This window comes from Megascapheus bottae, chromosome X, assembly GCF_031878675.1.
Source record: "Megascapheus bottae isolate mThoBot1 chromosome X, mThoBot2.hap1, whole genome shotgun sequence".
Lineage (NCBI taxonomy): Eukaryota > Metazoa > Chordata > Mammalia > Rodentia > Geomyidae > Megascapheus > Megascapheus bottae.
Window position 1 is genome coordinate 43,308,278 of NC_143547.1, and position 25,011 is coordinate 43,333,288.

The 25,011-nt window shown below is 37.8% G+C and overlaps 1 protein-coding gene across 3 annotated transcripts in view; it reads left to right on the forward strand.

The window, feature by feature from the left end:
- Positions 1-25,011, forward strand: part of Ophn1 (oligophrenin 1) — a 272,487-nt gene that overhangs the window by 181,760 nt on the left and 65,716 nt on the right. For all 3 annotated transcript variants that reach the window (XM_090326862.1, XM_090326864.1, XM_090326863.1), the window contains exon 16: positions 21,581-21,665. In XM_090326862.1, the coding sequence (XP_090182988.1) occupies positions 21,581-21,665 (85 nt within the window). The remainder of the gene's footprint in view (positions 1-21,580; positions 21,666-25,011) is intronic.

Genomic DNA, 25,011 nt, shown 5'->3' on the forward strand with positions numbered 1-25,011 from the left:
TAGACCAATTACAATATCTACAGAATAGCTCATTTGCAGACAGCCGCGTACCAAGTGAAGAGATGGGGAATGACAAACTGGATTTTTTGAACGCTGGCCTGTGATGCAGGAAGGGCTATTCACACCACACACCTGTATGGAATTTCAGACTTACAAGAACTAGTGACTTAACTTGTGCCTAAGACTGCCATTTTGTTGTCACCAAGGCTGGCTGGCTTGTCTTGTGGATGCTACTTAAGCTTCGGCCTGTCCTTTTAGGGGAGCCAGAGATGGAACTGAGGACTGTTTTCTACTTTTCTCTGCATACTCTTTGGAATATAGTGTGTTCTTTGCTACCTCTGCATTTCTCTTTATATCTATTTTAGTCATAAGTTAAAAAAAGGCTAATTCAAGTTCTTACATCCTTGAATTGAATATGGTAGGTGTGTGGTTCCAGGCAGAGAACACCTGCATAGCAAGTTTGAGGCTCTTACTTTGACCCCCTAGTACCATCAAAAGACAAAAAAAAGAATGACATCGCCCCATTTGTTAGGAAATGGAAAGACTTAGAAAAAATCCTATTAAGTGAAGTAAGCCAGACTCAAAGGAACTTAGGCTCAATGGTTTCCCTCATATGTCACAATCAGTAGAAACCTTGGGCTCTCATAGCAGAGATTTGCAATAGAGCAAAACCTAGATATATAAGGCCATATAGAATGATGCGAAATGAAAGGACCTCCAGGATATAGAAACAAAGGCCATATAATATGTGATTGTTGTCCTTAATGTACTATGTTATCTCTCATCTCTTTTGCTGTCCCTTGGTTATCTCATATTGTTACAGTATCTCACTTTGTTATCTGATATATTGGATATATTTGTATTTGGTTATTTGAAATTGGATAGGGAAGGGGGGGGGAAACAAGATGAGGGGTTGGGGGGAGGGAAATGGGGACCAAGACTTGAGAAAGGGTATCAATGTGTGTGAATTAATGCACCTTCTATCTGGCAAATATAATGTAACCCTTCTCTTAATTACAGTAAAAATATATGAAAAAAAGAAACAAAAGCCATATAATGAGTGATTGTTGTCCTTAATGTACTATGTTATCTCTCATCTCTTTTGCTGTCCCTTGGTTATCTCATATTGTTACAGTATTTCACCTTGTTATCTGATATATTTTATATATGCTTATTTGGTTGTTTGAAATAGGATAGGGAAGGGGAGAAATCAAGATGGGGGGGAGGGAAATGGGGACCATGACATGAGAATGGGTATCAATATTTGTGAAGTAATGTACCTTCTGTCTGGTGAATATAATGTAACCCTTCTATTAATTACAATAAGAATATATGAAGAAAAAAAGAAAAAAAATGAACTAGAAGCTTAGCTTAAGATATAGCACTTGATTTGTATACTGTATGTCCTGGGTTTGAAGAAGAAGGAGAAAGATTAGGAGGAAGAGGATGAGGATAAGGACAAGGATGTGGGGGATGAAGAGAAAAAAAATCTCTGATATTCTTAAGTTCTTTATCTCTCCCTTTAATTCTTTTTTATTTTGTGGGTCATGGGGCTTGAACTTGGCCTGGGCCCTGTCTCTGAGCTCTTCATCTAAAGGCTACTACCTTACCGATAGGCCTGGATGGTGTCGCTGAGCTCTTCAGCTAAAGGCTACCTCCCTACCCTTGAGCCAAGCCCCACTTCCCATTTTCTAGAGGTTAATTGGCGATAAGAGTCTCAGGTCTTTTTGTACCGGGCTGGCTTTGAACCATGATCCTTAAATCTCAGCCTTCTGAGTAGCTAGGATTCTAGGCGTGAGCCACTGTGCCATCCTCTCCCTTTAATTCTTAATGACATGTTCAATTGTTAATGCCCTTTTCATCATTATTGAGCAAACCTTTTGCTCTTGACCTTTATTTACTATTAATGTAATGATTGGTTAATTTGTGGCACCAAGTTATTATACCAAGTTAGAATACTGGGCCAAACATTATGGAAAGCAATTGCAAAGAACGATTTTCATATTTCCAGGAAAGCCATTACATTTTTGTTATTGAAGTAAATTTATGTCTTAACTGTTTGAAACAGTCAAGTTACATTTAGTTGCTTTACAATAGTGTACAACCAATACCTCTAATTTCAAAACTTTTCATTGCTCCAAAAGTAATGCCCATACTCATTAGTAAGCTATCCCATATTGTCACTTCCTTATTCCTGTCCCTGTAGACTAGCCTATTCTAAATATTTCAGATCCAGAGCATTCCATGTAGATGCAATTTTACTACACATGATCCTTTGTGTGAGACTTCTGTCAGTAAGAATAATGTTGCTGAATCTTATCGATATTGTTATATGTTCAGTGTTTCATGGTTTTTGATGGCTAATCTTATTCTGCTTTACAGATACGTTTTGTTTATCCATTCATATATCCATTAATATATTCATCATATATTGATGAACATCATTCAACTCTTGTGAATAGTGCTGAACAAACGTGTATGCACATACTTACTTTCCAGTTTCCAGTTCTTTAGGCCTTTAAGTAGGAATGGACTTTCAGGATCATATGGTATTGTATATTTGACTTTTAGAGAAACTGTGAAACTGTTTTCCTTTAGGCCATTTTGTATGTTTCCCAGAATTGTACAAAGGTCAAGATTATTCCACTTACTTACCAACATTTATAATGTTCGTACTCTTTGATTACAGTCATTATTGTGTGCATGTAATGGCACTGCTACTGCATTTTCTTAAGGATTAATGATGTTGACCATCTTTTTGTGTGCTTTCTTGCCCATTTGTATATCTTCGTTGCCAGTGCACTGTTATATGCTTTCTACTTTTGAAAATGAAGAGATACAAGACAAAGATCAGAAGAAAAATCATACTATTGAAAATTTCAGGCTTTTCAGATTAGTAGCTTCATATTTTCCATGAATAATATACCTGGATGTTAGTTTAATGCACACTGGCTACAACTTTGCTAAACACCTCATAATAGGGTTGCATTGTACTCATTAAAACTTGCCACTCAAAGATATAATAACAGTTATTTTGCCAAATTGCAAGGGATTTACAAAGGTCAATATATGTGGTGATTTTTAATTTAGTTGAGTCAATTATTTATAATTGTCTGGGTTTCAAAGCTGAATGGAGCTGCAGGGGCAAGGAATTATTTTAGCGAAGTGAACCTGGCAGACTATGAAGCATACAGATCTCCATTATGCCTTTATAATTCTTCATAATGACATTCCTGAATTTGGGAATTGTGACAAAGTATCTGCTGGGTTTTATTATGGCTTTCATAGGTCTGAGCCCCTTTGCTTTCATGTGCCATGAAAAATAATTCTCCACAAAAGACTAAAATGTCATCCAAAATATTAAATATTTGGTTTAGAGGTGAATATTATGTAAGTGGCAGGATACTTCCTTTTCTTTCTTTTCTTTCTTTTCTTTCTTTCCTTCCTTCCTTCCTTCCTTCCTTCCTTCCTTCCTTCCTTCCTTCCTTCCTTCCTTCTTTCTTTCTTTCTTTCTTTCTTTCTTTCTTTCTTTCTTTCTTTCTTTCTTTCTTTCTTTCTTTCTTTCTTTCTTTCTTTCTTTCTTTCTTTCTTTCTTGTCAGTCCGGGGCTTGAACTGGGACCTGGGCACTGTCCCTGAGCTTGTTTTACTCTAGGCTCACACTCTACTTCTTGTGCTACAGAGCCATTTCTAGGTTTTTCTGTTTATGTGGTACTGAGGAATCAAACCCTGGACTTCATGAATGCTAGGCAAGCACTCTACCCACTAAATCATATTCCCGGTCTTGATACTTGCGTTTTTGATTTCCATTTTAAGAGAAATGAAAACATTTCATCAACTTCTCAAGTGTTAGGTGCCCTAAGCATGATGATTTTTCTTTCTTAAAATTTTTTGTAGTACTGGGGATCAAACCCAGAGCATTGCACCTGCTAGGCAAGCACTTTGCCATTGAGCTACACCTTAGCCCCAAGGCATGATGCCTTTTCTATGAGCAATTGGTGCTAGCCTTCCATATCTGGACACATCTCTTGATACTGTTCATCTCATGGAGATTTTTTTTGTTTACTGATACATGCAATCAGTAATCACTTATATTGATTACTTCTGAAAATGAATGTGCTTTTGGTAAGTACTTTGAAATGTCTCATTTATATTCTACAGAGTATAAAAAACTTGCCTACTCTTCTTAGTTTTATCTGGGACTCCAGGCCCCTTTTTTTTCCTCTTAAATCTACATTATTCTGCTTTGTTTTCATTTTCTTCTTACCAACCTGATCAGTACAGGTTGGGTTCTCACCTGTTGAACAGCCCTTCTCAGATGACACCTTGGGCTTGGCCTAACAGTGTTTGGCTGAGTGGATTTGGAAGGTTAAGTTGTACATCTGTTGCTTAAAGCTACTAGTTCCATGAAGAAACCTCTAGACAGTGTTGACATAATTAGTCCTGATACTTAAAGGAACAGAGTAGCTTTGGGAGGGTGTGCAAGTCAGTTTGTCAGTCAGCACCACTGACTGGAGTGGTCCTTTGTGATTGGACTCAGAGCCTTAGAGCCATCTGAGAGCCTCAGAGCCCTAGCTTTTTGCTCAAGGATGATGATGCTCTACCATTTAAGGCACAGCTGTATTTCTAGCTTTTTGTTGGTTAATTGGAGATAAGAGTCACATGGAAGTTTGAGCTGTAATCCTCAGATTTCAGCCTCCTGTGTAGCTAGGAGTACAGGCATGAGTCATTAACATCTGACAGTGACTATTTTTACTGGGCATTGAATTTCTTTAACTTCCACTGTGGTTTTTCTTCCTCTTTTTTTTTGTGCCAGTCACAGGGCTTGAACTCAGAGTCTGGGTAAGGTCTCTGAATTTCTTTTGCTCAAGGTAACACTCTACCATTTGAGCCAGAGCTCCACTTCTGGCATTTTTTTGTTAGGTTATTGGAAATAACTGTCTCATGGACTTTCCTACGTGGTCTGGCTTCAAACCAAGATCATCAGATTTCAGCCTGTTGAGTAGGTAGGATTATAGGCATGAGCCATAGGTGCTGGCTCTGTGTTCTTCTTGATCCATATTATCCCCCCTGATTTTGTGGCCTGTCCTCATCTTCGTTTCAACACTGTTATTTTATTTGAATGTCTCTCATTTTCATAGACCCGTGTTAGTGTCAGCTAGCAATCTGACTTAAGATTCCCTCCCCCATTCAAGCTACAGTCATGGCCTAAAGCTCTCCTTCATCCTCAGCTATGATTGGAGGACAACAGATTTCTTGAAATTAATTTTAAATTGTTATTATAAAGATGATATACAGAGTAGTTACAGTTATATAAGTCAGGTAAAGAGTATATTTCTTTTTCGGCAATGTCATTCCTTCCTTTGCTCTCTTCCAGCTTTTCATTCCCTCTCCTACACACAAGTTGTATAGTCCATTTTAAACAGTGTCCAATGAGTATCATTGCTGAATTTTTTACCCTTGGTCCCTCCATTTCTGTGCTTCCCCTTAAATTCCCAAAGACATATAAATGAACAAACAGGACAAAAAGAAATCAGAAACAGCAATTTCCTAGAGTTAATTTTCATAAATATTATTTTGCATGATCAGATGTACATAGGCACGTTGCCTTTCTGTTCTTTTCCTAAGAGTATACTCTTTTGGTCTCACTGTGTACGAATGCCTAGAGTCCTATATAATTTATTATATCCCAGTGTATTTTAGATCTAGCTTCCACATGAGAGAAAACGTGTGCTATTTGTTTCTCTGAGCTTGGCTTACCTCACTTACCATGATTTGTACTTGGTCCATCCATTTCCCGGCAAATGATGTAATATAATTCTTTCTAATGGCTGTGTAAAATTTCATTGTGTAGGAAGTGGTTCAAGTGGTAGAACGATAGCCTTGAGCTGAAGAGATCAAGGACAGAGTTCAAATCCCATGACTTACCAAAAGAAAGTTTCATTGTGTATAGGTACTACATTAAAAAATTTCATTTATTGAAGGGAATCTATGCTGTTACTACAATGTTGCTATTGTGAAGAGTGCAGCAATGAACATGGATATATAGGTTTCTTTATGGTAGCCTGGCTTGTGATGTTCAGGAATGGTATGGCTGGGTCTTAGGGAAGATCTAAGTTTAGGGTTTTTTTTCCAGTCCTGGTTCTTTGTTTTTCATATATTTTATTGTAATTAATACAAGGGTTACATTATATTCACCAGATAGAAGGTCCATTACTTCACATACATTGATACTCTTTCTCATGTCTTGGTCCCTGTTTCCCTCCCCCCACCCCTACCCCTCACCTTGGTGAGTCCTGGTTCTTGAACTCAGGACCTGAGCACGGTCCTCAGGCTTTCTCAAGGGTAGGGATCTACCACTAGAGCACAGCACCACTTCCAGCTTTTTCTGGGTATATGTTCCTGAAGAGTTGAACCCGGGTCTTCATGCATGCTAGGCAAGCACTCTACCACTAGGCCATGCTCTCAGCCTGCTAAGTTTAGTTTTTTGAGGAATCTCCAGAGTACTGTCCAGAGTGGTTGTACCAGTTTACATTCCCACCAATAGGATTAGTTTTCCCCCATACCTTGGCCAATATTTGTTGTTCAAATTCAAGTTGCTTTGCATTGCATTTTCTTCATGGCCAGGGATGACGAGCCAACCATCTAAACATAAGCCCATAGCATGTATTTTATTAATTTATTTATTTATATCTCTTTTGTTTGGCTGTTTTCTATCTTTAGTGTTGGGGACTGCCTCCTATGGGCTAGACAATTGCTTTGCCACTGAGCAAATTCTATCTACACCTTTGAAAATTACTGTAATGAGCTTGTGAAATTTAATATCCAATTCATAATTATTTATGTCTCAGAGACATAATTTTGAATAAATATAGGAAATTGTAGAAGGATCCATACAATTCACTAGCATTCATATAAAATTTTCTAAAACCTTGAAAAATATATTTATGAATGTATGCTTGTGTGTGTGTGTGTGTGTGTGTGTGTGTGTGTGTGTGTAGGTTTGTGTGTGAATGCATGACTGGGAACGGTTATCTATGGGGACGAAGGGATTCGTAATGAGACAGCATCAATTTCATTACAGTAGTTAATTTCTTTATTAAAATGACATAAAAGAAATAGGAGATAAGCTTAGTACATGACTGTTTTTACACCATTTTCTCTTTGCATTTGAAGTATTTTACAGATTCACAAAACACCATCACATAAGCCAATCAGATGTCTTCAGCATGAATCAGATGCCATCACTTTTCTACCTCTGCTCTTTCTGCACACATATGTTCTTTGTTCTACACATATAGCATGATAGATAATGATGAGTCTTTATGTCAAGAAGTTGGAATCGATTCCATACATATTTGGAGGCTTTTACTGCAATAGCAGTTTGTGATGGGTGATCCAAGTTTTAATGGAGATGCAAGCTGGTTTTCATCAATTCATATATATTTTTTATTTCTCTTTACAAAAGCATTGTATAACTTCTTGACACTATACACACATTACAATTACTTTTTTATGACTTCGTTATCTAGCATAGTTCACAGGAAATTTTTATTCCTCCTCTAGTATGTGCTCATTTATAGATACTCAGCTGGTTCTGATTAGATGTAATTATTTTATAATCTAATTGAGTATTTGTATTCCTCATGGAAAACTTTTCTGAGACTTTGGCCATCCCAACACTGTGCTAGAAAGCCTAGAAAGCTCTGCACCTTTCTAATAATGTGATGTTCCATAATCATAGTTTTTCTTGTGCCAAATTAAGGCTGGTATGCTTTTCCGTTGACCTTGAACTCACTTAGTTGTGAGTCATGATAGTATCCATATTGTGAGTTCCAAGAGAGTAGAGTTTTTTTATCTACTACATATTCTTAGCAAGTAGAAACAGTGCTTGGCAAATAATAGCTACTCAATATGTGTTAAATAAGTCAATAAGTGAATGATGTTATTCCCTTTGAAGGACAGAGTTTTACTCTACTTTCTCGTGAGATGTAGGGTCATTTTTCAGGCAGCTTTAGATACCATAGTGGTAGAGGAAACTTTCAGATTTTTTTTCCATTTCCTAAAATAAAATTTCAGAATTTTGAGTTTGTAATCGATTAATTTGAATTTTCATCTCAATTCGTTCTTAAATTCACTTTATCAGTTGAAGATTTTCAAGTTCCCAATATTTCTATTTACATTTTTTATAAACATGACACTTACATGGTAACTTACAATTCATTTTCTTACTTTTAGTGTGTGTGTGTGTGTTTGTGCTTATTGGGACCTGAACTTAGGACCTTGATGCTTTCTTTTAGCTCTTTCACTCAAGGATAATGCAGTATTAGTAGAGCCACAGCCCGAGACAATCTTATTAAATTGGAGATAGAAGTGTCATTGTCATGGACTTTCTCAACTAATCCAACTTCAAACTCTTATCCTTTGATCACCTTCTCCTGAGTATCTAGGATTATAGGCATGAGCCACTAGCATCTGGATATGATTCTTTTTATTAACTGAAAGCTATCTCTGTGACTGTGCAAATTTCCTTCCTATTGCATTCTTCTATCTGTCTTATTTTCAATGTCCATTTTAGCACATCAGTTAGTGCTGTCATTGCTCATTGTAGATTTAGTCCCCCAAAGATTTCAAATGACAATATATTCCCAAACAAGTCCTGAAAGTATATTATACAAATGCATCAAAGTTCCAAATCCATCTCCATGTTTGGAAGCTAGGAAGACTCACAGGACTTGACATATAGTCACACTTATGACTATGCTTTGTTATGCTCAAAAGACAGAAGAGAAACTAGCAAAGAGAAAAGTCATTGCTATGAAGCAATTTCCTGAATAAACCAATCTTAGCCTTTCAGGGGTCTTTTCCCAATAGAGTTACAGAAGACATTTATTTTCTCTATTGTTGATTACAATAGCACATTGAAAATGATAACTACCAGGGGAGATTCTCAGAGAGTGATTGTCCAAGGTTTTATTGGAGTTGGTCAGCACATACTAGATCCCTACATGAAAGCAGATTTTTAGCATAAACCACATTGTTTGTATAAACATTCTAGGACTAGTGAGCCCCTTTATAAATTGAAGGAATGTTGGAGTCCTTCTCTAAATCCATCCTCCCAGACTCTAGTTAAGAGCTCACTTTTTTATTGATTTTTTTTTCAGTCGTGGGACTTCAACTCCAGGCCTGGTCATTGTCCTTGAGCAATTCAGCTTAATACTACTGCCCTCCCCTTGAGTCACAGCCTCACTAAGAGCCCATTTTGTAAGCAGATCTTGTTAACTATAGTGGTCTCAGGTCTGTTATGCTAACTTCTTTTGCTCAGCATATGACTGCAGTTTTTCTTGGCTTCCCCTAAGTGACAAAGTCCCATCAGATATGGCTGGGTTGGCATGTGGTCTATCACGGTACTTTGTGACCAGCTATAAAAGGTGGAAGATTAAAAAAAACTTGTAATCACGCTAAAATTTCCATCAAGTAAATAAATATGAGGCTACATCATCATCTCATGATTCCATATAGAGCAGTTTTTCCATGTTGGCAATATTCAGATCTGGGGAATTGGCTGAAAATATAGGGGATAATTAGTTTGCACTAGTGTGATTTTCCTTTCCAGATAGGCTCAGTATGATGCTGATAACGGGTCACCTCCTGCACTTTCTTGTAGTCAATAGCCTCCATAGTCAAAGCCCCACAGTCTCACTTGTGTCTTTAGCCTTTGTCATCATAAAACACCAGTTTCCCAAAGATGAAGAAATCTAATTTCCTGTTGTCTTTGTCACTTGGTGTCTTTTCTGGTTTCTTTCTGCAAGATCTTTTTACCTCTCATCCTTTATACATAAGTATGGCTGCGTCATTGTTCTGAAGTACAACTCTCTTCACCTAATGTGAAGATTCCCTTTCCTCTCTTCTGCTTCACTAAGGACATTATTATAAAATATTCAGCATTTTTACAAGGTTTTCCCTCTAGTCAGGTTACATGCCAGAGATAGAATATGACTCTATACATATTAACGCATTTTCTGTTATGTATAGTGTCCTTTGGGTTTCCTGATTTCTAATAAAAAGATCAAGTCTCAACCACTATGGAAAGCAGTGTGGCAGTGCCTCAAAATGCTAAACATAGAACTCCCCTATGACCCAGCAATTCCACTACTTGGCATTTACCCAACCATCCAGAAACAAGGACATACTAAATCCACTAGCACAACAATGTTCATTGCAGCACTGTTCACCATAGCAAAGATATGGAACCAACCTAGAAGTCCCTCAGTTGATGAGTGGATCAACAAGTTGTGGTATTTGTACACAATGGAATTCTATGCTGCTGTCAGAAAGAATGACATCGCCCCATTTGTTAGGAAATGGAAAGACTTAGAAAAAATCATATTAAGTGAAGTAAGCCAGACTCAAAGGAACTTAGGCTCAATGGTTTCCCTCATTCGTCATAATCAGTAGAAACCTTGGGCTCTACTAGCAGAGATCTGCAATAGAGCAAAATCTTGATACATAAGGCCATATAATGCGAAGCTAATTGAAAGGACCTCCAGGATATTGAAACAAAAGCCATATAATGAATGATTGTTGTCCTTAATGTACTATGTTGTCTCTCATCTCCTTTGCTGTCCCTTGGTTATCTCATATCGGTATAGTATCTTTTTGTTATCTGATATATTGAATTTATTTGTATTTGGATATTTGAAATTTGATAGGGAAGGGGGGAAAACCAAGATGGGTGGGGTGTGTGTGTGGGGGGGGGAATGGGTACCAAGACATGTGAAAGGGTATCAATGTATGTGAATTAATGCACCTTCTATCTGGCAAATATCATGTAACCCTTTTACTAATTACAATAAAAAAAAGACAAAAAAAAGATCAAGTCTGTATTCTATTTTTTTGTGCTGGTTTTGGAGCTTGAACTCAGGGCCTAGACATTGTCCTTTGTCTTTTTTTTTTTTTGTTCAAAGCTTATGGTCTACCAATTTACTCACAGTTCCACTTCTGCCTTTAAAGTTTAATTGGAGATAAGATTCTTCACACTTTCCTGTCCAATCTGGCTTCAAATTACAACTTGCAGCTCTAAGCCTCCTGAGTAGATAGTATTATAGGTGTTAATCACTGGTGCCTGGCTAAAGCTTTTAAGTTCCTGGTGAATTTATAATTCAGCATAGAAACCATAACATTCATAAAACATGTATGTCTCTACAAAGGGAGAAAAAATTGGCAATGTTGGGATTTAAACCTAGGGCCTCATGTTTGTTAAGCTGGCATTTTACTACTCAAGCCATGCAACAAGTGGCACATCAGTCAGTTACAAAGTGACATGATGAAAACGTTGTGGGTTTTTTTTAGAGGATTTCATAGATATCAAGAGAAATGCCAAATTCTCATCCAGAGTGGTGTGTGTGTGTGTGTGTGTGTGTGTGTGTGTGTGTGTGTGTGTGTGTATGTGCGTGTGTGCATGCGTGCATGCGCACGCAGTATTAGGATAGTAATTCAGGGCCCAGGCTCTGTTCTTTAGCTGTTTTGCTCAAGGATGGTTCTTTGCCACTTGAGCTACATGTCTATTTCTAGATTTTTTTGCTGGTTTATTTACAGTAAGAGTTTCACAGCCTTTTGTGCCTGGTCTGGCTTAAAACCATGATTCTCATATCTCAGCCTACTAAGTAGCTAGGATTACCTCTCTGAAACACCATTGTCCAGATTTGAGCACTTATACTTGATTTTTCGATTCTCATTAAAGAAAATAAAGCATAGCTACAAATCATAAACAGGTGATAATGTTTTCTAGCACTTCCATTTTGACATAAACATCCTTAACATTTCTGGCAATAATCCTTTGCTCAGTTTTTCAATATCCCTCATGGTAAATCTACCCAAAGCAGACACTAGAAAAATGTGTAAAATGAAACATTGTATTTAATGAGTCCTATTGAGGATAGATGCCAAGTAGAGATATGACTTCAGTACTCTATAACAGTTTTATATTTTTTCTAGTAAATTACCAAGCATGAGATGATCAATATAGCATATTTAATAAGCTTCCATAATTATGATTCTGCTTGCCAAAAAGTATGTATACATCCCCAAATTAAAGCCATTTGGGAACAATGCTTCATTGTTTTTAACAATGTGTTGCATACTATAATTTGCATGGCTCTCTCCTGTTTACTAATATATTTTCATTAAGGTATTGGTGAACCCCTTCTCATTACATTTGTATAAAACTTGTTAACGCATGCTATATAAGCATGTATTCTGTTACAAGACTTCTCCAGGAGCCTACACTTTTCTTTCTTTCTTTTTTTTTACATGGGTCCTAGGTCATGTGTCAGTACTGTTTAACTATGAACTAGCACTACTAGACACCAATCAACTGAATCAATGTTTATTTCACACTTGAGAATGAATGTAGTTGGATGGAGGTGAAGAACATGGGGAAACCTTGCCAGGGACCTGAGTTTGGGGGTGGGGGTACCATTTAAAATACTTTACCTGGCTCATGTGCAACTGCTTACCACCAGGACTCTTCTTTGTTCCTAACTTGCTCTCCTTTTTTTGTCTCAACATAACATCTTTTCTGTTATTAAATTGCTGCCATCTTCATCTTCTCTCCTTTTGGCTTTTCCTTTCTTGGTTAGAGTATACACTTCTAACTCCATTGGGGGTTATATATTTTCCATAAATCTTAGTCTGTTTCTGCCTGCCTACCTGCCTACCTGTCTGTCTTTTCCTCTCTCTTAATAATTGGATTCATTGTTTATTAAAATCAAACATTTCTTGCAACACTGGAAATTATGTTCAATGATATAGTATAACTTCATTGTTATTTATGAAATTTCAAGTAATAGCTGATTTCAAAACAGTAAGATTATATCCTAAATGTCCTGTGAATTGTTTGAGGTTTTTATGGGTCTAGGGTGTTGGTCTATGGTTTGGATGTATATTTGAAAAGTTTTTTAGAAGGTAATACTGACATAAAAGAATATGTTTGGAAGCATTCCTTTCTTTTCTATTTTATAGAATAGTGTAATCAATCTGGATTATAAATTCTCTTCAAGGATCTGGTAAAATTTAGCAGTGAATCAGCCTGTTCAGCTCCTTTTTGTTGTTTGGAAACTTTTAATTACTGCACCACTCTAATTATTTGTTATTGATGTGCTTAGGTTTTTATTTACACCCTCTGTTTTAGTATTGGTAAGTCATATGATTTAGGAAAAAAAATTCTATTTCTTCTATGGTTTTCAGTTTGTTGGAGCATAAACTTTCAAAACAATACCTAATCATCGTGTGTGTGTTTGTGTGTGTGTGTGTGTGTGTGACACATGGGGCTTGAACTCTGGCCCTAAGCGTTGTCCCTGAGCTCTTTACCTCAAGGCTACCACTCTCCCTTGAGCCACAGCACCACTTCTCCTAGAGATTAATTGGAGATAAGAGTCTCATGGTCTTTAGGGCCTGGGATGGCTTTGAACCAATCCTCTTCGATCCTCAGATCTCAGCATCCTGAGTAGCTACGATTACAGGTGTGAGCCATTACACCTGGCTGCTTATCATTTTTGTCTTGTGCCAGTACTGGGATTTGAACCAAGGACCTGGGTTTTATCCCTTACCTTGTTCACTCTTGCCTAGTTTTCTGCATTTGATCTACATTTCTGGATTTTAGATGGTTAAATTAAGAATCTGTCATATTTGGCTGTCTGGACTTGCTTGAACCTCAATCCTCAGATCTCAGCCTCCTGAGTAATTAGGTTTACAGGTGTGAGCCACTGACGCCCAGCTGTCATGATCTTCCTGATTTTGGTTTTATATGTTCAATAATCCTATTTTTGCCTTGAATTCTATTAACTAGGCTCTTGTCTTCCCTTTAGCTTTCAACTGTAATAATCTTTTCAAAAAGTGAACTCTTTGCTTCATTATTGTTTTAGAATCATTAACTTCAGCTCTGATCAGCAACTTCTTTGGATTTGTTCTTATTGTTCTAAAACCTTGAGATGAAGCATTAGATAATTGATTTGAGATTTTTTCCCACAGTAGCTAATCCATAGTGTCATCTTCTCTCTTAGAACTGCCTTCTTTTCATTGCATAGATTCTGGTATGTTGTGTTCCCATTTTCATTTGGTTTGAAGAATTTTTTAATTTAATCCTGTCTTCTTCAGGGATTCACAAATCATTGCAAAAGTATGTCTTTCAATCTACAGTTCTGTAGTTTCTCATTATGTCTCCATTATATCAGGAGATAGAAGGAACTTTTTTCTATTTTTGTGCATTTGTGTATTTTTGTATATTTTGTGTATTTGGTAAGACCTGCTTTATCGCCTAATATATAATCTGTTTTGAAGACATCTTCATAAACTGCTGAAAACAATGTATATTTTACCTTTGTAGGGTAGGCTACTTTGTGATAATCTGTTAAAGTCTATTTTCCCTGTAGTGGAGTTTAACTTTGAAGCTCCTTTCTGATATATTTAGAATGATTTATGTATCTAATGGTGAGAGTGGGCCATTGAAATTACCCACTATTATTACATTTGGGTCCATCTTCTCCTTAATATCCAATGAAGCTTTTTTGTGAACTCAGGTGCATACAGATGCCATAATTATACGTTAAAATTGTATTTCCTTTACTAATACATGCTTACCTTGTTTTTCTCCACCTGTCCAATTTTGAAGCTAATTTGACTGGTAGAGTACAGCTTGTCCTGCTTGTTTTTGAATTCAGTTTGCTTGAACAAGCCTTTCTATCATTTCACATTCTATCAGTACACATTTGTCGAGTGTGTTTCTTATTTGTAGCAAACATTTATATCAGATTTTCTTTATTTGTTCATTATTTTTTATTGTCGGGATAATGTATAGAGTGGTTGTAGTTATATTCACCAGGTAGTAGGTGCATTACTTCTCACACATTGATACCCCCTTCTCATGTTTTTGTCCCCATTTTCCTCTCTCCACGCCCTCCCGCTCATCTTGTTTTCCCCCTTCCCTTTCCTATTCCCAATGAACAAATAAACATATATACAATATATCAGGTAACAAAGTCAAATACAGTAACAATATGTGATTAACCAAACGGCAAAGAAGAGAAGAGAAATAACATAGTACATTAAGAACAACAATTAAGAAGACAAATCTCTTGTTTCCATATCCTAGAGTTCCTTTCATTTAGTCTAATCAGATTTTTTATTCCACTCAGCCTGTTTAGAAAATAAAAACCAGAGGTAGTGGCTCAGTTGATAGAAACCTAGAAAACTGAATAAAGCGTTAGTTACTGAGTTTGAGTATGGGTTTTGGACCAAAAGAAAACAAAAAAGAAAGAAAATCAAGACCGTTCATTTTCTTTCTTTCTTTTTTTTTGTTCTGATTCTGGAGCTTGAACTAAGGGTTTGGATATTGTGGCACACTGTTCATTAGATTTTCATTCAAAGATAGCACTTTACCACTTGAGCCACAGCTCTATTTCTAGCTTTTTTTTTGCCAGTCCTGGAGCTTGAACTAAGGGCCTGAGCACTGTCCTTGGGCTTTCCCAAGGCTAGAGCTCTACCACTTGAGCCATAGCACCACTTTCAGCTTTTTCTATGTATGTGGTACCAAGGAATCAAACCTGGGTCTTCGTGCATGCTAGGCAAGCACTCTACCACTAGGCTAAACTCCTGTCTCCATATCTAGCTTTTTGGTGGAGATAACTGCCTAGAGTTTATCTGTCTGCACTGGCTTTGAACAGTGATCTGCAGATTTCAGCCTCATGAATAGCTAGGATTTCACAAGTGGCAACTACTGATGCCTGTCTAATTAAGACCACTTAAATTAGGGTTAACTTAATGTTATGTGTTAGTTTCCGTTACTTGGTCATTTTTTTATATAATTTTTATTGTAATTAATAGAAGGGTTATATTATATTCACCAGATAGAAGGTGCACTACTTCACATACATTGATACCCTTTCTCATGTTTTGGTCCTCATTTCCCTCCCCCCACCCCCTCCCCTCCCCTTGTTTTCCCCCTTCCCTATCCTATTTCAAATAACCAAATAAGCATATATACAATATATCAGATAACAAGGTAAAATGCTGTGACAATATGAGATAACCAAGGGGCAGCAAAAGAGATGAGAGATAACAGTACATTAAGGACAACAATCACTCATTATATGGCTTTTGTTTCTATATCCTGGAGGTTACTTGGTAAATTTTTAGTGCTCTGTTCTTTCAAAGTTATCCTTTGATTACCTGCTCTTCGAGTGAGGTTTCTTCTTTCCTATTCTCTTGTGTTATGTTATTCTTCTTTTGTGTGTAGGATTACTTCAAGTGTCTTTTTAGTTTGTGCTTATCATTGAACAACTTTGTTTCTCCTTATTAAAGATAGCTTTTGAAACTAAGTTCAAGGATACTGATAAATATATTTTTTGGATAAAGTAATCTGGTTTGCCAGTAATTTCCTTCAGAACTTGAAATACATCATTTCGTGATGTGGCTTTTAAGTTGCTGTGGAGAGGTATGCTTTTATTCTAATGGCTTGCCTTTATAACTGATTTGTCACTTTCTCTTGCACTTTTCCACATTTTTTTTGTTTTTACCTTGGCATATTTACTCTTGTATTGTGTGGGGAAGTTCTTTACTGGTCATGACTGCAGTTCTAAATAGCACTTGTGCTAAGCTGTGCATCTGTTTCTCAAGATTTGGGAGATATTTTTCCTATTATTTTACTGAATAGATTTCCTCTGCCAACACTCTGTACTTCAACGTTTTTTTTCCTGTTGGAGTGGCTTAATTTCTCAATCTTATCCCTGAGATCCTTTCTTGTATTTGATCTAGTCTGGTTTTCCACTGAGTTTTTAATTGGACATATTGAACTTTTCATTTCCAAGGTTTGTATTTATTCCTCTTCCAAAATCCCTCTTTATGAACTTCTCATCCATATTTTTATATTATTGCTTACTTCATTCATTTTTTTCTGTTTTTCTCTTTTCAACAGTTTCAAATTCTTGTGTCTCTGTTTTTTTTTGCCATTCCTGGGGCTTGAACTCAGGGCCTGAGCACTGTCCTTGTGCTTTCTCAAGGCTAGAGGCCTACCACCTGAGCAACAGCACCATTTTCTGCCTTTTTTCTATGTATGTGGTACTGAGGAACTGAGCCCAGGTCTTTACACATGCTAGGCAAGAAATCTACCACGAGGCCCAACTCCTGGTCCTATTTCTGCTTTTTATATATTACATTAGGTAACCTCATGTATCAGCACCCTTGCTGCTCATTAAATAACCTAGGAAGTTACCTGAAGAGATTCTGGTATAATTGTTATGGGGAGCCTGAGTACTGTCATTTTGTTGTTATTGTTGATGTTGATCATGGGGCTTGAACTCGGGGCCTGAACTCTGTTCTAGAGCTCTTTTGCACCAGGCTCTACCACTTTGAGCTACAGCAGCACTTCTGCTTTTCTGATGTTTTAATTAGAGATAAGAGTTTCATGAACTTTCTTACTTTGGCTGGCTTTGAACCCCAATCCTCATATCTGAGCCTTCTGAGTAGCTAGGATTACAGGCATGAGCTATTAGCGCTTGGTTTGGTACTGTTGCTTTGGGAAGCGTCTCAGATGTTCTAACATTCGATATTTCAAAATCATTGTTCTGAGGGCTGGGAGTTTGGCCTAGTGGTAGAGTGCTTGCCTAACATGTATGAAGACCCAGGTTCAATTCCTTGGTACCACATACATAGAAAAAAGCTGGAAGTGGTGTTGTGGCTCAAGTGGTAGAGCTCTAGCCTTGAGAAAAGTCCAAGGACAGTGCTCAGGACCTGAGTTCAAATGCCATGACTGGCAAAAAAATCAATTGTTCTAACCAGGCACCAGTTTTGATATCAGGGGAATTCTGACCTTATAGAATATGTTTAGAAAAAATTATTCCTCTTCTACTTTTGGTAATAACTTTAGAACTTGTATCAATTCTTTTAAATGTTTGGTAGAATTCAGCAGTAAACCCACCTGGTCCAGTGAAGCTTTTCTTTGATTGGAAGTTTTTTTATTATTGATTAATTTTCCTTGTTTTTGTTCCACATGGAACTATAACCTCAGTCTTAGGCCAGAGGCCCAACTTTAAGGCTTTTAACAGCCAGGTCTAGCTATTTACCCAGAACACCAGGAAGGAGATAAAATAGTGCAGGCTGTCCTTGAATTTGTGATTCCATTGCCTCTTCTGCCTTTCTCCCACTTTTAGGTTCATGGGTATGCACTCTCACAGTTGGCTGGTTTTCTTTTCTTGGAACACTTTTATTATTTCATTCTATTCTCTTCTGCTTGCATAATTTCTGTATAGAAGTACAGTGTAATTCTTCTCTCTACAGGTGAGGGGTTTTCTTCTGGTATCTTTTTAGTATTTTTTCTTCTTTTAAAAAACATTCGGGGGCCTAGAAAAAGACCAGGAAAGTGTTCAGGCCCTGAGTTCAAAGCCAGGACTGGCAAAAAAAATAATGTTTGGCAGCCTCTGGGCACTGAAGTCCGTGACATTCTTAACTCTAATGACAGAAAACTGGAAATAGCTCTGTGGCTCAAGTGGTAGAGCTGAGGAGCTCAGGGAGAGCACCCAGGCCCAGAGTTCAAGCTCCATGTTGACAAAAAAAGTTTGAATGTATTAGGTCATGGTTGCATTTCTTTGTGTATATATCCTGCTTATTTTTCTCTGATGTTTTTGCATGTGTGGTTTGGCATTTGTAGTTAGTTTGGGGAAATCCTTAGTTCTTATTGCTTCAAATATTTCTTTCCTTTTTTATCTTTCATCTCCTCTGGTATTCTTATCACATGTATGTAACACTTTTCTTGATTATCCTAATTTGTTTTTTGTCATAATAATTTCTTTGTGTTTCAATTTTGGAAGTGCCCATTGTTATTTCTTCAAGCTTGTTGTTGATGAACCTTTGAAGGCATTTTTTCCTTTCTTTTAGAGTGTTGATGATTCAAGAATTTCCTTTTGTTGCTTCTTTTTTTGTGTCAGATTTTAGTGCCTGGGCTGACTTTGAAATACAGGCCTTAGCTCGTTGAATCATTGAGATGATAATCCCAACATCTCCTCCATATCTGAGATTTGCTATGCCTGCTCATACCACCTTTTAGTATGTCTTTTTAAGTTTTTGGTTGCCAGCCATACATGATGTACTGGGTAAAGGGCATGCAGTTGAGGTACTCATATTTTTAGTATAAGGGTTTCTGTTATCTGCCTAGGGCTTAGCCTGATAAACCTGCTATTTATTGTATGCTGTAGCTATAGGTGATTTTACACTTTCCTCTGCTTTTTGTCTTGTGTCTTTGATTTTATTTTTATTTTCCATAGAGACTTTTAAATAGTGTTTTGTTCTGTTTTATCATCACAATGATCTCACCATTATATAGGATCCCTACAGATGTAATAGTAAGGTATCATGGGAATGAGAGTGTTCTGTAAGTCTTCTGATAACGCCTCTGTCTTTCAAGGAGCTGTACCCTGGCCTGTGACCTTAACAAATGTTTTCCAGAGATAGGGAGACAGGCTGGGGCTGTAGTTGAATATTTCTCTCTTATTCTTATGAGTGAAGTTCTATTAAAAACAATGATAGGTTAGGGTCTAGTAAAATTGTTTTTCTTAGCTAGGCACAAGTGCCTCATGTCTGTAATCCTAACTACTAAGTACACTGAGATCCATGTTTTGAAGACAGTCCAGGCAAGAATGTCCATAAGTTTCTTATGTCTAATTAACTGGCAAAAAGCCAGAAGTAGAGCTGTGGCTCAAGTTGTAGAGTAGTAGCCTTGAGCACAAAAACTCAGGGACGGCACTCAGGCCCTGGATACTAGCTTCAGAATCAGCACAAAAATAGTTTCTCTTGAAAGTACTGTTAAGAAGTGAGGACTATGGGCATATTTAAAAATCACTTCTTTTTCCAAGTGCAGGTGGTTGATGTTTGTAATCATAACTACTCAGGAGAGTGAGATCTGAGGATCACATTTTGAAACTGGCCTGGACAGAAAAGTCTGTGAGCCTCTTATCTCCAATTAACTACCCTAAAGCTGGAAATAGATATGTGTATAAAGTGGCAGTGCCAAAAGAGAATGAGAGATCATGAGCAGTCCAGTACACATACACACACACACACACACACACACACACACACACACACACACACACACACACACACACACACACACCCCTCCCCTCCACATATACATATATACATGGCTTCTCTTCTACTCTGTAAGAAATAATGGAAGCATGAGAGGATATTCCTTAGATCTTCACTGTAAGAATATGGTAGTTTTTTTCAAGGTCAAACTCAAGAATATACATGGCTGTTCATAAGATTGTGACTCTGAAGAATTTAAAAATTTCAAACATACATACATTGAGTCGAGTTTTCTTGTTCTGATTTTTCTGTAACAAAGCTTCCAATTCTTCAAAATAGTCTGTGTGTGTTGCCTGGCAATAGTTATAGTTTTTCTGGGGACTCAATGAAGAGTTGAATTGTAGTAAGTTATTACTTTTCTTGTTCTGTAGATGGGAGAGATGAATCTCAAGCTTTTCATATGGTGGACCAGAATGTAATGAAGAGTTTTGAGACATGAAAGACTTGCAATTTTTTAAAAATCTCTTGAGAACTTATTTGAATGACTATGTCTTTTTGTTTAATATGCTTACTTTGTTGTTGTTGTTGTTGTTGGCCATGGTGCTTGAACTCTGGGCCTAGGTGCTGCCCCTCAGCTCTTCAGCTCAAGGCTAGTGCACTACCACCTGAGCCACAGTGCCATTTCCAGTTTTCTGGTGGTTAATTGGAGATAAAGGGTCTCATAGGCTTTCCTACTTGAGCTGGCTTTGAACTGAGAGCCTCAGATCTGAACCTCCTGAGTAGGGTTAGAGGCATGAGCCACTCTTTTTTTGCCAGTCCTGGGCCTTGAACTCAGGGCCTGAGCACTGTCCTTTGGCTTTCTCAAGGCTAGAGCTCTACCACTTGAGCCACAGCACCATTTCTTCCTTTTTCTATGTATATGTGGTACCGAGGAATCGAACCCCGGGTCTTCATGCATGCTAAACAAGCACTCTACAACTAGGCTAAACTCTCTCCCGATTACTTTTTTTTTAAGGTCTTAAAAAGTAGTATCTTTTGGAAAGTGGACGGAGGGAGGACAAACAAAGAGCGAAAGTGTAGGGGAATGCAGTCATAGTATTCAGTGTACATATGTGAAAATGAAACCAGATAAGTAACTTGAGGGGATGGGGGCATTGGGAATGATAGGGAAGAATGAAGAAAGGGATAACATTGATCAAGATGCACTTTTCTTCTAAACTAATTTGTTAATTTGAAGCCCCTTTGAACAACTATGTAAAGACATACAAAAAAAACAAACTTTAAAACAAAAGAAAGAGGGGAGTGTATGTGACTCATTAAAGGGGTATATTATCTTGGGACAATTTATCTGTGTTGAATACTTTGCTATAATCGTACATCAACAAGACAGGGATATTTAAAAGGGACATATATGACCCCTAGATAAGTTCGTTTCTCAAGAAAAGAAAAGTAGTATCGTTTTGAAAATCAACTTTTTTTTCCTTGTTGACTTTTCACAACTAGATCCCAAATGTCCTGGAGATGTTGATTTTCACAGTAGTGAATGGGACACCAAGACAATCACCAGCTCCTTGAAATTCTACCTCAGGTAAGTCTTATTTGAACAAGGACTTTGCTTTCCAAAGTTGATGAAAATTGAGTGGAGATTAGAGTAAATGTAGTTCTATTTTTTTGAAAGTTGGAACATTGCTAAATTTTCAAAAATGAGGAGGTTTCTGTCCCTTAGCTTTTTCACTCAAGGCTACTACTGCCCTATCACTGAGTCACACATACACATCTAGCGTTTAGGTGGTTAGTTGGAGATGGATGTTTCAGTCTTTCCTGCGTATGCAGGCTTTGAGCCTTGTCACTGGCACCCAAGTCATTAAAAACGACAACTAATATTGTGTCCCAGAGATGTTCCCAAATTCATTTTACAGATGAGAAATCTCTAGTGTCCCTCTCTTACTAAATGTTAATATTTTGCACACTGTTTTGAGTTATCCCAGTCATACTGGGATCGGGGTATTTTCTTCCCCTGACTCGTATTCCCAGGGGTTGGGGCCTTTTTTGGGTGGCTTGGCTGATTGAACAAAGAGCTGTTTTCCATGAGGACTTTCAGAAGACTCTGGTGGAGGACAATGGCGAGAGTAATTCAGTTACTCTACCATTCTTGTACTGATTTGCTGTTTTCAAAGGTGAGTATTTGTTACAACTGAACATGTTGATATGCCTTGCGTACCTTGTAATTAGTAGTGAAGACCTTTGGAAAGAAGGAAGAACAAGCCTGGCAGTGTGAGACTGTATCCCAGTACAAGATCCTCAGCCATGGTCCTGTAATATGTACCATTCGCCAGCACCCTCTAGATTCTCACAGGCAGCATTGTTCCCCGAGTTGGTCTTTCTCTGCTCTCTAGGTTCCTAAATCAACCCTTAGCTCCTTTTCAGAGATTTCTCTTACTCATTCCCTCTCCTGAGTCCTTCACCTCTCTCCTTTCACTGGCTCTTTCCTCTCACTGTGTAAGTACTTAACCAGTACTGCTTGCCTCTATGTCACTAAATCATTTCATACTTTTGTAGTGCCTCTCTCATGCCATGCCAGATGTTAGTCATCACTAGGGATAGATTTGTGTGTAGGTGTGGCCTCTCACTTTACAAAAGACAAGTCATCATAGAAATATCTAAAAATATGGTAAGTGCTCTGAAGGGAGGTATGACATGCTATAAAGCATTTCCTAGGAAGATCAGACTATTCTGATTACTTAAACTGTAAAAGTTGGGATCAGCTGATATGATAGTTCCACTTAAAGGGATATATGTGCTAAAGTCTTGAGGTAGAAGGCAGGAAGGACCATTCAAATAACAACGGGGCTGAGTGAGCATGATGATGCATACCTGTAATACCTGCTACTCAAGAAGTTGAGGTAGGGAGATCACTGTGTTTAGGGATATCCTTGGCAAAGTTAGCATAAGACCCTATCTGAACAATGTAAAAGCAAAAGACTTAGATTTGTAGCTCAAGTGTTAGAGTACTTGCTTAGCAAGCATAGGTTCTGAGTTCATTCCCAAGTTTGAAAATAAGGAAAAGAAAGTTAATGAGCCATTTTAGGTGATGTATTGTGGAGAAGGTATGTAGGGACCAGAACGCTAGGCCTTATAGGGCATTTTAAGAATTAAAAGCTAGGCAACAATATTCGCTGGGGGTGGGGGTGAACAAAACAAACTGGTGTTTCTAAGATGAAGAAAAAAAATTGGAGTCTAGGTTTATTTATTCATTTACTGAGATTTGAATTCAAGATCTTTCACTTCCTAGGCAGGCTCTCTTACCTTAGTGTGGCCATTCATCACTTTATCCACATCCCCAATCTTCAGATTTACTTAAAAAGTAAGGAGTCTAGCTCCTTAGGTGACTGAGATTTGAGGATCATGTTCAAAGCCAGTCCAGTCTCTCAGACAATTTGAGAGACCCTTATCTCCAATTACTCACCAAAGAGCTAAAAGTGGAGCTGTGGCTCAAGTGGTGGAGTGCTAGCCTTTAGCACAAAGCTCAGGAAAAGTGCTTAGGACCTGAGTTCAAATCCAAGGATTTTCTCTCTCTTTGGTCTCTGACTCTCTCTTATCTCTGTCTCTCTCTCTCTGTCTCTCTGTCTGTCACATACACAGAGTAACGAGGATGTACTGGCAAATTTTAAGTATGGGGTTATATAATGAATTCTATATTTTGGAAAAAATAGTGTGGGAATTATGTTAGAAGACTAAGTGAGTAGATGTGGAAACCAATGAGCAGGCTATTGCTGTCTGTGGTCTAGCGCAGTAGCAATAGAGATTGGTGGAAATAAGCATATGCAAGAGATTTAGGAAATACAGTTGATGAAGTAAACATGAGGATTGGTGAGAGGAGAGTGAAGATCAACTTTCCAATTTCTGGGCCATGTCATCAAATGATGTACATGTGCTTACTAATTGGAGAAACACAATAACTTAATTATATTTGAGGGAGTTTCATTATGTCAGATGAGAGTGTCATAATCAGAAAATTAAATACAGACAACTGAAACTCAGTGATGAATTCTGAGCCTGAGTCACAAGTTTCAGAGTCATTGAATCTGGAAAAGTTTGAGCCAGGAGCTTAGACATGATTGTCTAATGATGTACTCTACCCCTTCCATCCAGGCTTCTGTAGCATATAACATGTATGCCTGGTCTATACTTCGTTGTGTGTCTGTAGTGGGGGGTGGAGAGCTCCTATGGCTTGGACTCAGGGCCTGGATACTGTCTTTGAGCAGTTTTGCTCATGGCTAGTCTTCTCCTACTTGAACCACTGTTCCACATCCCACTTTTTGGTGATGAAATGGAGAGAAAAGTCTCACAGACTTCCCTGCCTGGGCTGACTTTGAGCTATGATCCTGAGATCTCAGCCTTCTGGGTAGCTAGGATTATAGGCATGAGCCATCAGCATGCAGCCTATCTGAACTTCTTAACCCAACACTACATTGTCTTACCTACCTCAATCTGACTTAACATCCTCCTGGTATATTGAAACAGGTCTTGTTAGCTTTCTGATTTCCCACTTTCTGTCAGACCAAGAAGGATCATGCATCTAGCTTCTTGGTAGACATTTCCTATTGCTAATTCACATCTTGTGTGTTTCAACATCTCTACTTCCTACTTAAGCAATTCGTATTCCATTCAACCAGATTACTCTCTCCTTCAACATCATCTCCAATCAGCGGAGGAATTCTGTCCTTTGATTGTACTTAATTGGCCTTTTTCTACTACCTGTATTTCCACTCTTTCTACATTGGTCTTTATATTCTGTCACCTGGACTGCTACAGAGTTACAAACAGTACAATGAGGTAATTGAGAGCATCAATTTTGGGCACTGGTGGCTCATGCCTGTAATTCTAGCTAATTAGGAGGTTGAGATCTGGAGGATCCTGATTTGAAGCTGCCC